This window comes from Montipora capricornis, chromosome 3 (assembly GCF_036669925.1).
Source record: "Montipora capricornis isolate CH-2021 chromosome 3, ASM3666992v2, whole genome shotgun sequence".
NCBI lineage: Eukaryota > Metazoa > Cnidaria > Anthozoa > Scleractinia > Acroporidae > Montipora > Montipora capricornis.
In genome coordinates, this window is record NC_090885.1 from 68,828,492 (window position 1) to 68,845,991 (window position 17,500).

Here is a 17,500-nt window from a genome sequence, read left to right on the forward strand (position 1 = left end):
GTAAATCTAGGGACCGGTTATGAAACCCTGGGAATTTCAAAAGCAGGAACAATAAAGTCGCAATTAGATGTTGAACCGACCGTGACCCTGCACAATCTTTTGTTTTTGGTTCACAATTTAATTTCGAATAAATTAGTCGAAGCTTTTGATTGGTTATCCTGCCGAAAAAAGCCTGTTTTTGTCGGGTTTTGTGCAGGGTCAAGGCCAAGAAAGCGAACAAAAACATGAAACAAAGAAACTTGTCGAGTTTCATAACCAGCCTACATCTATTAACTATGGTCACTCTTAACATCGCTTTGTTCCCTGGGCCTGGTCTAGTCAGAACTCACTAATTTCCTGTTGTCATTTTGTAATCAATTTTCAACTTGAATAGTCTGGTTCTTTGGAAATGAACACAGAAGGGGGAACTAAATTTGCTTGTAGGTGATAAGATCATTCTTACAGATTGAGAGAGGTGTACAAGGTTCAAGATGGCAGCTTGTTCAAGTAAAACATGGGAATCATAGACCTTGCTATGCCCTTAGACAGTGATTATTTATTTCAGGTCCTCAGATTTAGATCCCTAGGGATTTGGGGATGTGCTTAAACTCAAAATCTTAACCCTGAGCTATCTTGCTCTAGTTCCCTGAAGCTAACATCATGTAAGCTACGTAATTTTCAAATGGGAGGTAAGACTTAACCTGACTTACTCTCTGTTAGAAGCTTCAAACGTTCCACAATTTCTAAAAATTTTTCCCGTTGTAAAATTGCCAACTCTCTACTTTTTGGCTGTTTTCTCAGACCATAATTTGGCCAAAGCTGCTGTTTTTGGCCCGACGTTCACGCTCGTTCACGCTCATGCCAACAAACTTGAAACCAAAAAAGGCAATTAAGCTACCGTAAACTTTGGGTGTGAACATTTATTTTCATAATAGAGCTGAAATTCTTGATATTTTAACACATTTCAAACAAGAATGCCCTACAGAGCAGAGAGGTAGACACGAAGTTTGGAATCAAAACTAACGCAGTAAAATGTCAGTCCAGTCTGGCAGTTATGTGTATTTGAAGAGCCCTTCCAATTCTGCAACTTTCGCAATTTTACTGACTCGGTGAGAGTTCCAGACCAAAATAACTTGGTTTCCCCTTATTATTCGAAAGTATTTTCCTGTGAAGTTTTGTCATGAACAGCCCAACCGTTTCTCGATCTTTTGACACCGTCTACAAGTAAGGCAAGGAAGATAAACGACACAGATAACGACACGAACTCGAAACCTTTTCGCCACGGAGACAGCCATTACTTTGGTTGCTGCTCATAAAAGATCTCAAAGTCGCGCACGCGCAGACAGAATGCAACTCTGCTCAGCATGCATAGCTGACTTAATTGAGTTTTCTTTGGAATATGTTTTTTCTTGGGGTCGGGGGGGGGGGGGGGGTCACCAACTTAAATTTCCCTTTTTTTGGGGGGGTGGGGGATGAGAAAAAAGTTTATGACTGTGGGGGCGGGGGAAAGCATGTCAATTCTTAATGACAGTTTATTTATTTATTCATTTATTTATATACATTATTTATACAGAAATTCCAGTTCAGCATAGCTGGTTTAAATGGAGATCTGTACAAAATGATATGAATAAGTAATAAATTATAGAAATGAAAGCAAAAAAAAATCATTCGAAGAGTTCATGAAGGTGAAAAATTAACCAAGATGATTTAGATGTTTCTTGACTCTCAGTTTAAAACTAGTGAGAGACTGATCATGGCGGCATTGTACTTAAAAGATGTTTGAAATTTAGTAGTCTTGGCAAGAGGCCGGCGGATAAGGTCTTTTTTCTAGTGTGGTAGTTATGGATCTGCTCCGAGGAGTGGAAGTCGTCTAGTAGATATGCTGGAGCCAGGCCATTGATACACTTATAGATCTGTATGCACTTGTGGTATTCTCTGCGGCATTGTAGGGATGGCCACTTTAATGTTTGCTGTATATCAGTATCGGTAGCCTTGTACCCCGCAATTATTCCCGCAGCTCGCTTGAGAAGACGGTCAAGGTAGTTCTTGTTTCCCTGGCCGCAACCATCACACACAACGCAACAGTAATCGAATAACGGTAGAACCATAGCATAGCATAACATTAAACAGAGTAATGCAAGCTTCTTTTGGGATGACTTTTCGGGCTCTAATTAGCATTCCAAGGCGGGACGAGATTTTTTTTACGATATTTTCAATGTGATCGTTCCATGTTAGTCATGGATCCAGAATAACGCCTAGATATTTAAATTTGTATACCCTTTCAAGATCTTTGTCATTAACACTAATTGTGAATGACTGGACTGAGCTAAGTTTTTGGTGGGTTTCCATAAGCATAACTTTGGTCTTCGAGTGATTTAACATGAGATAGTTTTGGTTCAACCATCCGACAACGTGGTCGAGGTCTTGGGACAGAGCAGCCTCAATGGCTTGCACAGAACTGCTTTCAAAAAACAACAGGGTGTCGTCAGCGTAAAGATGGACTTTACAGTACTTGTTACTGACGGTAGATCGTTAATGTACATTATGAACAATAGAGGTCCCAAGACAGACCCCTGGGTCACACCATATAATATGGGTTTAGCGTCAGATTGAATGCCATTAATGTTAACACTTTGGGTTATATTTGTAAGATACGCTTTGAACTAATTCACTGAAGACTTACGTAGGCCAAAATCTGCCAATTTCGTAAGTAGTAATTCGTGGTCGAGGGTATCAAAAGCCTTAGATAGGTCCAGAAATGCCAGGCCTGTAAGTTTTCCTTTGTCGATGTTGTGCAGAATAGTGTTTGTAATATCGATTAGGCTGGTAGCAGTAGAATGTAGTGGACGGAAACCGATTGATAAGAAGATAGGAGCTTGTGCTTTAGTAAGAAATTATACACCATTTCGTGAACTGCCTTTTCTAGAATCTTCGCAAAGACTGGCAGAACTGAGGTTGGGCGATAATTGGAGGTATCAGATTTTGAACCAGACTTGAACACTGGAGTTACGACGGCATGTTTCCAGCTTGCGGGAATAGACCCCTCATTTATCGATCTATTCATAAGTATTGCCAGGGGTGTGGCAAGTGCGTCGGCACCGTCCTTGAGAAGTCGTGCTGGGATATTTTGTTATCCAGTAGATTTGCTGCTTTTGAATTTCTTAAGTTCTTTAGCTGCAAAGGAATCACTAACTTGAGAAAGCTTGACCAAGCCCATGGTCACGTGACCAATAAAAGAAAACTCTAAGTTTGTCTACGTGCTACACAATTTGGGTGTTTAATATATAAGTATATATAATATAAGTAGGCATTTATATTATAGCGCCTTTGTCCAATGTCCAAAAGCGCTTTACAGCAATATAAATAAATATTAAAAAAACAATAAAAGCTAAGAAATACTATCAATAATAACTATACTTGAACAAATAAGTCTTAAGCTTAGATTTAAACACATTCACATTAGGGCTTAACTTTATAGTGGCAAATTATTCCATAATTTAGGAGCTACAACGGAAAAAGCTCTACCACCATAACTCTTACGATGGTACCGAGGAACGCTTAAAAGATAATTATCAGATGATCGAAGCCTGCGCACAGGAATGTAACGCTCAAGCATATCACATAAATATAGGGGGGCTAAACCGTTGAGAGCTTTATAAGTTCGGAGCAATATCTCGTAAAGTATACGCTGCTCAACTGGTAGCCAATGAAGCTGACATAACACTGACGTAACTGGGTCGTATTTACGACCACCAACAACCAACCGAGAAGCACAATTTTGAACCATCTGCAACCTCTTAATTAGGTAGCAGAGAAGACCAATCAGTAGCGAATTACAGTGATCCAACTTACAAGTAACAAACGCGTGAATTAGAGTCTTAATATTCACTTGCGACAAATATCGCTTAATTCTAGCAATATTCCTAATGCGAAAAAAAGCGGATTTACAAATAGCAAAGACGTGAGACTCAAGTGTCATGTTTTCATCAAAGACGGTTCCCAAATTTCTCGCGGATGAAGTAGGTACTACATGCTCATCGCCAACAAGTGAAAGATTAAGCTGTGGGTGAGGGTGGTGTCGCGCTCCAATGACTAGCACCTCCGTTTTACTATTATTAAGCTTAAGCTTATTACACAGCATCCACTTATTTATATCACTAATGCAGGCCTCAATGCAGGAAACAGCAGAAATTTTGTCAACCGTCGAAGATGACTCAAATGAAAGATAAATTTGCATGTCGTCTGCATAGAAGTGAACACACATCCCGTGAAATCTAACTATGTCCCCCAACGGTGACGTATACAGTAAATACAAAATAGGTCCTAAGACTGAGCCTTGAGGTACACCACAAAAAAGATCTCGACTAGTGGACTTTCCCTCTCGAACCATCACAAACTGCTTTCTATTAGTGAGGTAAGATTTAAACCAGTGGTTTCATAATTTGTATTCGTTTTTGCATCCAGCCAAGCATGGTTTTCTCTTTATTTTGAAAATGTTCTTTTTAGAGAAATAAACGATACTGAAATACCCAAAAAATTTTCAAAAAAGATGATTTGAAAAAATCAATGCTTACCTTCGTTCTGTATTTGGAGGAAATTTAGGTTTTTTTCTCAAACCGGAAGTCAGTTTGTTTACGCATGCGCAGTTGATCTGAGAACGAGCATGAGGAAAAACCTTCGATGAAAACAACATTTCGTGCGGTGATTTTTGCTTGTGAATGGGTTTTCTGGTCAGCTCACTTTATGATGACGTCAGTCACCGGAAGTAACATTTCACTTCCCTAGCAACGCACGATTATTTTTCCTCTTTTAACCAATGATATTGTTTTGTGGGGTTGTCGTTGCCGCCGTCGTTTCTTCTGTAAACTCCCTCGTAAAAAGGATCCGAGAACGAAAGAGAAAAACAGTCTTGACTTTCGAGAATGTAACCAGAATTTATTATTATTAATCAGTCTGGGCAATTAAGAGAAAATAAGGGGGGAAGAGAGGGCATTCCCCATATATAAGGTAATATGTCTCAAGTTATTTTTCGATCGACTCTCACGCTGTACAGATCCCAAGAGGATTAGGCAACAGCCAGTGATATGACCGGAATGTGTTCCGCGTGGATAGTCCACGCTCAATGAACACATTCCCTCCATATGATTGGCTGTTGTCTAATCCCCTTGGGATCTGTACAGCGTGGGAGTCGATCGAAAAATAACTTGGGACACATTACTTATGGAAAAGGGCATATACGGGGGATGCCCTCTCTTCCCCCTTTATCTTCTCTTGGCCTTGGAAGCAAAAACAGTTCTACTGGTTGACGAAATGTTGAGCTTATGGTTGTCAAGATGAAGCTTCAACGTTTAACACTAAGCAAAATAAAGCGCCAGCTGTGCCGATTTAAAAGGACAAAGCAAAGTGGGCAACTAAATACAATAGGGCACTGGCAACAACGCATGTCCCGCTGAAAATGTTTGTCGACGCTGATGAGCCGTCACTGTCATCATGCCCGTCAGCGGCTAATGCCATCTTAATCAGGTTGTATTTATCGATATCTGATATTCTGCCTTTTTTCGAGTGTCTCGAAAACGTCACGCCATTTCCATCGACATCGGTACTGTGCATAGCGTACATAACCCAAACTTCAGTATCGGGCTGAAAATTAAATGAAAAATGATGTCAGAGAGCGCGGAAAGAGATGTTCCATGTACACGCCGCTCTATGAAATAAAGAGATTTGACGTTTTCTTTTTTTATATTGCAGTTGACTCGGGGATACTCGGAGACTTTGCAGGAGTCGAACCTACGATCTCCCGCGAGGCTCCTATAGCTTAGTGGTAGAGCTCGAACATCCGAACTAAGAATCGGAAGGAAGGTTGTAGGAACGTCTCTTGCAACGAGGAGCATTCGGCTTTTTTTGAGTATCCCCAAGTCAACACCGAAAAAACAAATATCTTGATTTAAGCAGAACTTAGAAGAACTTTCCCAAAGGGCGCGAAAATGACCGAATTCCTATAAGAGAACGTTCTCGTATAGCTAAAGAAGGAAATGTGCTCACGCATTTAACGTCACAGGAATAAAACCTCTGAACATAAGAGCGTCTCACCGGCCCGGGTTGTTCAAAGCAAGTATAGCGCTAACCAGTGATAACCACCATGGAAACCTATAGGTTTTAATACCTTTTAACCAACGGTTAGCAGTAACCAGGCTTCGAACAACCGATGGTTAAATATATAAATTTGACATCTGATTTAGATTTCATAAAACAAATTATTATATAGATATTGGTGAAATACCAGGATTTCTCCTTTTACTAAAAAATCATATCTTCACCGCGCGCAGTGAACATATCATTTTTATCTTTCACAAGTGAGGATATAGGTGTCGTCATGGTAACGAACACGATTAGCCAATTAAACGCGAGCTTCGTCTTCATTGTAAGATACTTTTGTGCTTCAGTATAATTCTTCTCTATTACATTAACATTTTTATTGCAAAATTTTACGTTATCATGATTTATTTTCATAACTTTCATATCTTGTTTCATGTTACACAACATGCGTGTTTTAGCGGTTGGTGACCACTTTTTTATCATTTCGAAAATGAATAAAACAAGTTGTTTAAAATCTGGACATTTCATCAATATCTATATAATAAACAGAACATTACATGACCGCTTGAGGATACGAATTTTATCTTCTCTTACTGAAAGTATCTCTCACGAGTGAGCGAAGCGAACGAGTCAGAGATACTTTCAGCAAGAGAAGATAAAATTCGTATCCCCAAGCGGCCATGTAATATTTATTCAAACACAAAATATATTACGTTTGTTTTATTATATTATTGTTAATGTTGTAGTTAAATAAGTCAGTTTAAGTACAAACGATCTACATCCGATCCAAACAAGAGGGAACGCACTCACGAGTATCGAGTATCGCTCGAGTATCGCTCACGTTCCACACATTTATCTCAAGTTCAAGTTGATCAAATTAGTACCAGAGTTAGTTTATCTAATGTGACGTATCTGATTAAAACATTGGATTAGAACATGGGCTTAATCGCGCGGCGGCCATATTGGCCATAGATTTCGTACCCTGAGCCTCGAGTTGAAATATTTGGGAACGAGGTTCGTTGGGGCAAAACAAAGTGATACGGTTGTGGTGTTTATTTATTTAAACTTTTTTAACGATTTTTCACTCGTGGTCATTCGTGTGTAGTTTTAGAAATGATTCTCGCGCTTGTTGGATATGAGATGATTACAGCCAACTCGGCGCCTAATTGGCTATCTATCATCTTATATTTGAAACTGGCGCTTAAACCGCAAAAGTAAAAAGTAAAGAGAGGTTGACCAAGTCATCCCCAACAAAGCAACCTCGTGCCGAGGGAAAAACTCTGGGAACGAGGTTGCCAACAACAACAACAAAAAAAACCTCGCGCACACTTTCTAACGCTCCGTTATTTCTCCAAATCTCCGGATAAGTATCCCGCGACAAGAGTCCAGTTTTTGTTCCAGATTTAGCAGTAACGCAAAAGGGAAAAATTTGCTATTGGTTTGACTGATTTATCGTTAAAATAATCCTCCCCAAGCAAAGAAGAAAATGGATCCCATCAGCATTAACAGTGAACGTATCTCTTGATCTAGTCTTACCGTAAACTGAACATCCTTCATCATGTCAGTAGTAGTTGCTGGCCTCGTAAAGTTCACCATCGTATATTCGCCCATTTGGCTGGCAGATTGAATGGTCAGGTTTTGCTGTGAATCTTTGCTTGGTTGTCTCTTAGCTGTACTCCAGTAGTCCTGTCCAAAAGACACGGAAAAACATTCAGCAACAAAAAAAGGGGAGAGAAAATGCAAAGTTAACTGTGTAAGCGTTTGTTATGAACCGAAAACACGATAACAGGCTGCCCGAAGCCGAAGGCAACACGAAGGCTGCTTTTTCATAGTTTCTATTGTTTTTTTAGTGTTATTTTTTTTTTTGGGCGAAAGGGATGGGCGCTAATCCCATCCGATTGCGTGCACGACTTCTCCCCAGTAATGCCTGTTCTTATTTTTCCAACCTCAATGAGTGATCGGCATGAACTTTGGAGAACGCGTGATGGCATTCAAATGCAATGCAACAGGGAGTTTAAAGTGGTGCTATGATTTATCACTTCTTTGTTTTCTTCAGACTTTGCAAGTGTGTTTGCTTAACACCTGACTGGCTAGATTTTGAGCTTTGATTTTTAACCAAAGGCTGTTAACTTAGAGTGTAACTTTTGGATTTCACGTTCCACCATTGCAAAATTAAACAAAATTACCTAAAATAGCGTGACCTAGCCCCTTTAATCAAGCTCTCACAGTATTTTAAAGTTAGTAATGGCGGGCAATTAAATAGGAAAATTCCAGCGAAAATAAACAGGTGTCTTTTTCAAATCAAGGCTTAAAACTTGGGTCACTTACTGTTTAGTTAACATCGTTTCGAAATTCAAAGAAAAAGAATAATTGATCTTTTTGGTCAGAGTATCACTTTAAAGAAACGACGACGGCCACGGCAACGGCGACGCCACAAAACAATTTTCTTGATTAAAAGAGGAAAAATAGTCGTGATGCACGTGCGGCACGCATTTTAGCACGTATATCTGCCTCACGCTACACAACAACGACGTGAAAATACCAAGAGGTTTGAACGACAACGTCAGAGTACAAATACAAACCGTTCATAATGCAGAATGCATAATTATTTATTCTGAATACATAATGAAGTAGGGACCAGTGCGGAAATCATTCCGAAAATCATATTGCCTAGGTTAGAAATCGATTTTTCAGGTACAAATCAGAAACAGGGGCGACGATTTGTCGGACAAAAATCAGAAACAGAGGTGACAGAATCGACCCACAAATTGCTAGACCGCAACCTCGAAAAGCTAAAGCGCAATCTCAGTATCAACATTTTCAAACAATCTTTGATCATATTTACCACAGTTATTCACAGAAGAACCGCGTGGATCAAAAAGATGACGACAAAAGATGTGTTGCTTTCTAGTTAATGTTCCTGTTCCTGTTTTATTATCATATTTTCAACGCATTTTCCATAATTATGTAAATTGCCTTTCAATTGATAGCATATCAAATAAACGTTGATGGAATTTGAAAATATATGGACGTTTGTTGTTGCCCATCCTTTCCTTGCATATTTCACTTTCATTTACCTACCTAGACTACCTACTGAACTACACGTAGGATAATATGTCACGGACTAGCCTCCCGCGAAGACACTCTTAGAGATTGGTCACGCGTTCCTCTCCCACGAACGTAAAGAGCCATCTGGAAATCACGTGCGGGTTACTTAGGAACCAATCAGCGCTGTGCAGATCTCTCCTGGGAGCGTCAATGCGTAAACTTCTTCTTTGGATGAATCATAAAAAGGACGAAGCCTTTTCATAATATTCCTCAGAAACATTAATTTTGTTTCCTCGGTGGGTTATGCATTTGCACTCTCACGAGTCAAAATGCGAGTGCTTAGCAAGAGTATGGTCTCGTTTCATCTACTAGTAAAATTGAAAGCGCCGTGGAAATATATAAATACGAATGCAAATATTAAAGTATTGCGAGTGTATTTGAACTGTTGAACTGTGTAGTTGATTTGAACTGCACGCAACGAACGCAACTAGGACAGTAGCGAAAAGAAAGCTTGAAAATATCCACCGTACTCATTCTGTGAAGAGCCGCAAACATCTAAGCCAAAGCATGAAATTTATATGCTCCAGTTTCTCTTTGATAAGAATTGCGATCACACGAAGCCCATTTTCTTGCAGTGACCGTACTCAAAATTTCTCAGGGTCTAAAGTGCACTTCCAGAATCTGGGCCGAACGTCCGTTGTGATTGGTCAGCGTAAATTTCGGCTCGTTTCAGAACAGGCAGACCACTCTATGTGTTGTTTGTATGAAACGAAGAGAATATATGAGGGTTATGAGTAAAGCTCTGAAAATTACAAATCTAAATCACATCTCGGTCTGAATATCCCAACAAAGTTAAGTGAAACCTTAATCGACTCATGTATGGTGTTTTTTCGCCTTCTTGGGCCGTCTAAAGCGTCTTATAGCGAAATTACGCGTGACGAATCCCCCTAAGAATGTCTGCGTGGTATGCTAATGATATCCTTAAACTTTTATATGTACAAAAACTAGACAAAACAAGACGAAATGAAAAGAGAAAAGAATGCAGATTGCATAATGTGGATAATGAGAGCAGTGTTACAAAGGACAAAACAAAAAAAAGGGAAAAACAAACGAGGCCTCATCAGAAATAAAAGAGATCTGCGAAACAAATGGATCATTTGCGCGAACAAAAAATTGAGAATTTGTGGTTACACAACATTCTTGCGTTAGAGGGCCGACTCACTCATTCTAATATTTAGTATTTTGTAACATGTGGAAGGCGTGTACAGAAATTACTAGTCAATTGTTAAACTATAAAAATAATCCGTGTTCTCATTCTGTATCGCGTCAGTTTGTCGCGTCCTGGGTTGTTTCTCGGATGCATGCGGTAGTCTGAAGTGTCAGCCGTCTCCTCGCCCAAACCCGCCAAAGGAGCGAGTAGGCGAGGAGACGGCTGACACTTCAGACTAATGCATGTGGAAGTGATTGTCATTATTGCGTTATCTCCTTGGTGACTCTGAACAAAACAAAACAAAAGATCTCTGTTTTGCTTTTTTTCCTCGTCAGCCAACATTTTTATATTTCACCGTACATTTGATACATACATTCAATTGATTAATTTCGAATTTATTAATCGGTGAATGGCAAGGAGATGGCAAGTTGCATCTATTACCAGTTGTATCGATTAGCAAAGGATCGATTCTTCATCGTAGGTCCACTTTTATTTTCGATTCGCTCGCTTTCCGATATCTCGCACACGAGACAATTGATGACAATGTTTGAACGGGAAATATCCCCCGCAAAATTCGAATAAGACGAACGAAGTTAGGAAAGACTTGGTGCGATAAAAAGTGACTATAAAATTAAATTTAGCGAGTGGCTTAGCAACTCATTGAGTTGAAAGCCCAGTGAACTCTTGCTGCAATGAAGCAGTTTATCGAACGTGCAGTATCAGAGTCAGGGTATCATGATCAGGGTTTTAGGTAATTTGCGCAAAACGTATACCAGGTGATTTATCGCATTTTCAGCGAACACCAAACAGAAAACTGTCATTAACTGTCAAAGTGACAGTAGATCTCTAAACCCCGATGATCTTGGCTTATAATTACAATCAAGCTTTCCAAACTAACAATTTTCGGCGATTTCCCTCTATTTAAGGGGTGCTTAAACTCGATGTATCAGAAAAAATTGGGGAACAAATCTATCGCGGAAACCCTCCGCTTTTTTAATCGCTCTTACGCCTCTTTAAGGAACTAAGACACTAGAAAATAAGAGCGCAAGAGATTTGGCAGTTACATGGTGACACAAACGAAAGATAATGAAAACAAAACTAACAATACCAGCTAAACACTGAACTTACAAAAAGATATGAGGTGTTGCTGTCACTGTATCCACCAACGGCAATATCGTAATCTTTCATGCCTGCACCAGTACCCGTGGTGCTGAAACCCACTCCGCACCAACCGGTGTTTTTGCACTTCATTGCGAAGTACAGCATTTCAGTGTCGTTATTGTAGGCCCATTGCAACTCGAAAGAAGTCCCATCGGAAGACTTGAGACTAGCGTAGTGCATCATCCCGTCGTGCATATCCGCGCTGACAGCACAGCAGAACACAACCAGTGCCAAGACAAAGGTGATTTGATGAGTGACTTTCATGATTGACGCTCTTCTACTTGTTGGGAAAATGGTACAAGCTTTGTCAATATCAGAGCTCTTCCCTGAGTATTCCAAAGAAACTGTGTTGCTCAGACAGCGTTGACTGACTGTTTATAAACTGATGTTTGGCATCCCTTGCATTTTAAAACAACCGATGACGATACCACCTGCCTAGATTAAGTATAGCAGTTTCTTTATTGGCTGCGAAAGCAGTGGAGTCGATGCAGATTTTAATGACAAAAGGAAGGTCTGCAACCTAATGTCTTAATAACCAGCGGGAATATTTGCCTTTGAACATCACAACAACCCGTCAATGTCAATCCAATGTCGTGCATAGCATTAAATAAAGCTCATTAAGACCAACAATTTTCACATCATTTCTACTTGAATTAAATTACGTGGCATAGTTCTTTTGGAAAAAAATATTTGGCATGATTTGCGTTTAAGGCCACGTTTACAGGCTTAAGCATTTTGGTGCAACAGTAAGGTGCATTAGATAACCCGAATGGCAAGACATTGAAAACACATTGAAAACTCTCCTTGGTAATACCAATGAAAACCCAAATAGCGCCGATGAATTGGAAAGATATCAATTTTTTTTTTTTTTTAATTAAATTGAAAGCACAAACACCCCTCCCTCCACAAAACACACTCACACCCACAAACACGGAATATGTTTACATAATAAAGAAAAAAAAATAAAAATAAATAAAATAAAATAAAAAATAATTAACAATAATTTAGACAAACATATACTGGCAAAAACTAGCGATAAAAGCGTCCGACGTTTCGGCGACATCTTGGCGCCATTGTCAAGGGAAACTAAATTAAATATGCGATCTCAAGAGAAACTAAGAGTCCAGAGTCATTAAAATCAGACTCAATTCGGGCTAAGGTCTTTGTTTAACTCATGCAAATTTAATGACTCTGGACTCTTAGTTTCTCTTGAGATCGCATATTTAATTTAGTTTCCCTTGACAATGGCGCCAAGATGTCGCCGAAACGTCGGACGCTTTTATCGCTAGTTTTTGCCAGTATATGTTTGAATAAAAAATAAAAACTAAAAAATAAAAATAAATAAAAATACATAAAAAAAAAAAGAGGAGGAGGTGCTCTTGTTTTGAGAGGAGCGACCAATTTATTATACTCTACAAGATCGGAATTGTCTGTACAGTTGGAGAACAAGGTGCTGGATTCTGTATTTATTTATTTATTTTTGAAGCAATAGCGGTTCCCAATTCTTTCGCGTTGTTGTATCTTCCTTCTCTACTTTATGAATATATTGTAGATGCCGTTAGTATTCTTCGAAAATTTGCTTTTGTTCTTTAAATTTACACAGCCGGATGAAATGTTTGCTTGTCAAAAAACAAAAATTAATTTGCAAATTGTATTTAGAGGTATCTGGCCTCAGTCCCAAGCAAGTATCTACCTGAAAAGCATATTCTTTACTAACAACTTTACAGGCCTGCATCCATGAAAAAACATGATTCCAAAAACAACGGCTTTTGCTACATTCCCAAAATAAATGAAAGAGGCTTTCTCTACCATATTGACAGAAGGTGCATTTCTCATTATCTATACGTCCTATTTTCTTAAGAAAACTATTTGTTGAAAGTCGTCGATGTAGGAATTTAAATTAAAAACTATGAGTTTTGAACTCTTGGTACATGTAAAGGCCAAGACATAGGCTGCTTTCCAGTTGACTTTGTGACCGGGTTCCAGATTAATTTCTTTGTGCCATTTTTCTTGACTTAGAGTTGGTAGCTCACTTTTTATTGATACTTCTTGTAAATCAATCTAGAGGGTTTTGAGTTTTTTAGAAATTTTGAAAGGAAGCTCTCATATCTACCATTAGTCCTTTCACTTTGCCTACGGAGAGAATTAGTTGCCGAAATTATTCCGTAATAACTTAAGGGAGGAACTTGAAGGTTATATTTGTCTTGAAAAGCAGTCAATTATGCAAAGATAAAAACTCAAAGGAATCATTTAGGATGTGCTTAACTTCGGTTATACCTTTAAGGGACCAGTCTTTGAAAAAAACTGGTCTATTTCCAATTTTTATATGTGAGTTATACCATAGAGGTGAAGATAAAAACTGTGCTTCGGTTGTCAAGTTTTCGGTGAAGGAAGCTTCACACTAAATTTCAAGAATTTCTTTGATGAAAGGGTCTGAGACCTCAATGAAACAGCACGCGTCCTTCCTAGAAAGGTTTCCTAAAAATATCGTCTTTCCTCCATGTGACTGAAGTTCTAAATCAAAAAAAGACTTCCAGCTACTAACTACTATTTTCAGGATCAAGATATTTTTTAATCCAAGATGATTTAAGAGATTTATTAAAAGACTCTATATCAATCATTTTAAGTCCTCCTTCAGAAAAATCGTTTATCATAACATTTCTTTTTATTTTATCCCCTTTTCCGTCCCATAAAAATTTATAAAGGAGCACGTTTATCTCTTTAAATGCTTTATGGTCTGTTTGAAGTGGCGCAAGTATATACACCAATTGTGATACCGCAAGACTTTTAATGACTGTAATTTTCCCAAGCAGACTAAGTCTACGAAATTTCCAACAACTTAACATCGCTTTCACTTTTTCCACTTTATCTATGTAATTATGAGAAACTGTTATATTTGAATCCGACGAAAACCAAAAACCAAGAGCTTTAACTTTTCCTTTAGGCCATTTAAAATTATTTTCAGGACAGAGTTTAAGATCACTGTTTACCTTTGAACCGATCCATAGAGCTTCTGTTTTACCACAGTTGAGTCGGAGACCAGATACCTCTCCAAAAAGATCTAATAGTCTTAAAGATTCTTCAAGTGATTCTATAGAACCGTCCAAGATTAGCGTGGTCACGCTATTAACTTCTCCAAGAAAAAAGCCAAGGAAAGAAATGCAATAGAATTAAGTCTCCAAGATCAGCTTAGAGAGGCAAAGGAAAAATACGAAACTACGCCTAGTGACTCTAACGCAACTCGCTTTAATGCGGCTCATGAAAAGTTAGGAACTTTCTATGAAGAAAAAACTAAAGGAATAATTATACGTGCACGTGCTCGTTGGCATGAGCATGGAGAAGAGAGCACAAAATATTTTTTAAACCTCGAAAAAAGAAATCATGTAAAAAAGCATATAAGAAAACTTCACATAAGCGGAGTAATAAAAACAGATCCATTTTGTATATTAAAGGAGCAAGAAAGGTTCTACAAAAACTTGTATAAAAGCAGTACTACTGATCCAGATCTTGCATTTAAAATTGATTCTTTCCTAAACGATTTAAATATACCCGCACTTTCTGAAGACCAGAAAAAATTTTGTGAAGGAAATATTTCAGCAGAAGAATGTTTTCGTCTCCTAGATAGCTTTGACAATAATAAAACTCCTGGTAATGACGGCATTCCTATTGAATTTTATAAGACATTTTGGTCAGTAATTAGCGATAGCTTTATGAACTGCATTAATGAATCCTTTGAAAAAGGTGAGATGTCTAGTTCTCAAAAACAAGCAATCATTACACTAATTGAAAAGAAAGGGAAAGATCGCTCACTTTTAGAAAATTGGCGTCCAATCTCCCTCGTTAATGTAGACACCAAAATAATGACGAAAGCAATTGCATCGAGAATTTAAAAATGTCTTGCCCGATATTATTCATCCAAACCAAACAGGATACGTAAAAGATCGGTTTATAGGCGAAACTATACGATCTATTTATGATGTTATGGACTTTACAGTGAAAGAAAACATTCCCGGTTTAATGTTATTCATTGATTTTCAAAAGGCATTCGATAGTGTTGAATGGGAATTTCTTTTTAAATGCTTAGAGGCATTCAATTTTGGTTCAGATCTCCTTCATTGGGTTAAAGTATTCTACAAAAATATACAAAGCTGTATCTTGAATAACGGCAGGACATCAAATTTCTTTACGCTGGAACGAGGAGTTCGGCAGGGAGACCAGAATTCGGACATCAAAGGAATTTATATCGGAGATGAGCAAGAAACGAAACTTTTACAGTATGCAGACGACACCACAGCGATATTAGCAGATACTAACTCAGCCAAAGTATTATTTGAACTACTGGACCGGTTTCGATGCATTTCCGGTCTTAAGATTAATTGTTCAAAAACTGAGGGTATGTGGATAGGATCATTGAAAGACAGTAAAGAAGAACATTTTGGTATTAAGTGGCCTAAAATCCCGATTAAAGCTCTGGGGGTATATTTCACATATGATCAGAAACTATTAAAGGAAAAGAACTTTATTGAAAGGCTGGATAGTATTAAAAAACGTATTAATATTTGGTCCTCTAGGGGCCTTTCTATTTACGGTAAAGTGACAATAATTAAATCTTTTTTGATCCCAAAATTCGTTTACGTATGTTCGCTACTCCCTACACCAAAGGAAATTGTGAATAAACTGAATCAATTGTTATTCAAGTTTTTATGGAAAGGTACAGATAAAGTGACTCGCGTATCTGTAATAAACGATTATGAGAGAGGTGGTCTAAAAATGATAGATTTGGAAAGCATGGTTAAATCTTTAAGGTTGGCCTGGCTAAAACGATTCAAACGCAACGTGGAAGACGTATTTACTTCATCTATTAGAGCCCGTAGGAGGTCGGTTTTTTCTAAATTGTAATTATGAAGTTTCTGATTATATGATATCTTCTCAATTTTACCACGAACTTTTGTTATGGTGGTCGGAGTTCCGTGAATCTTTCGCTTCAGAAGGTGACTGGAAAATAATTGTTTGGAATAATAAAGAGATTCGAATAGACAATAAGCCAGTGTACTATAAAAATTATTTTAAATCGGGAATTATTTACATACATGATCTTCTTTTTAACTTAAATACAACGGACTCCTATAACTATTTTTCAAACAAAATTGTCAAAAACAATTTTCTGCAATGGGCGGGCCTTCGTCATTCTGTGCCTTCTCATTTAAAAGAAATCAGCCTAGATAGATTAACCATATCCCCATCACTTATAACTGGAAATAAAATTTTCGATATTAAAGACAAAAAATCAAAAGATTATTATTTGCTTCTGGTCTCAAGAAAAGCTCAATCTCCTAATATTATCCTTAAATTGAAGAGTGATTTTAATTTCACAAGCCAACAATTTAAAGAAATCTTTTCGTTACCACATTTGGTTGCACTTGAGTCATATGTTAAGGCTTTCCAATACAAAGTAATTAATTCTATTCTTTACACTAACAGCAAACTATGCAAAATTGGATTTAGAATTAATGATGCATGTACTTTTTGTAATGATGAACCTGAGAATTTATATCACCTTTTCTATGAATGCCCTCACTCCAAAACGTTCTGGACTAATTTCGAATCGTACTGGTACCTTCTATCGAATCAGCCAATCCATCTTTCTGCGCAAAACGTTTTATTTGGAGTTTTATCAAAACAATGCCCTTTATCAAATTTATTAAACTATTTCATATTAATTGGAAAATTATTTTTGTGGGACTGCAGAAGAAGCCAAACACTTCCTAAAATTCAAGGACTGCAATCGAAACTAAAGATTAAATATGAAACTGAAAAAAAGATCAACAAAAACAACTTCTTTGAAAAGAAATGGGTACTCACTCCAATATAATTAATTAATTAATTTATTAATTTATTTATTTATTTATTTATTTATTTTTAATATGCATGTATCTTTTATTTTGTTGCTCATTGTTTTTAATGTAAGAATATAAATATAATTAGCATCTGTAATCGTATTATTTT

At 37.7% G+C, this 17,500-nt stretch overlaps 1 protein-coding gene across 2 annotated transcripts in view; it reads right to left on the minus strand.

The window, feature by feature from the left end:
- Positions 1-3,227: 3,227 nt before the first annotated feature.
- LOC138043841 (DBH-like monooxygenase protein 1) overlaps positions 3,228-17,500 on the minus strand; it is an 18,858-nt gene continuing 4,585 nt past the window's right edge. Inside the window, exons 1-3 of one of the 2 annotated variants that reach the window (XM_068890324.1) lie at positions 11,462-11,996; positions 7,612-7,761; positions 3,228-5,619 (exon numbers count right to left, since the gene is read on the minus strand). In XM_068890324.1, the coding sequence (XP_068746425.1) occupies positions 5,365-5,619; positions 7,612-7,761; positions 11,462-11,758 (702 nt within the window). In that variant the 5' untranslated portion in view covers positions 11,759-11,996 and the 3' untranslated portion in view covers positions 3,228-5,364. Of the gene's footprint in view, positions 5,620-7,611; positions 7,762-11,461; positions 11,997-17,500 lie in introns of those variants that run through there. The other variant, XM_068890325.1, reaches the window with a different exon arrangement.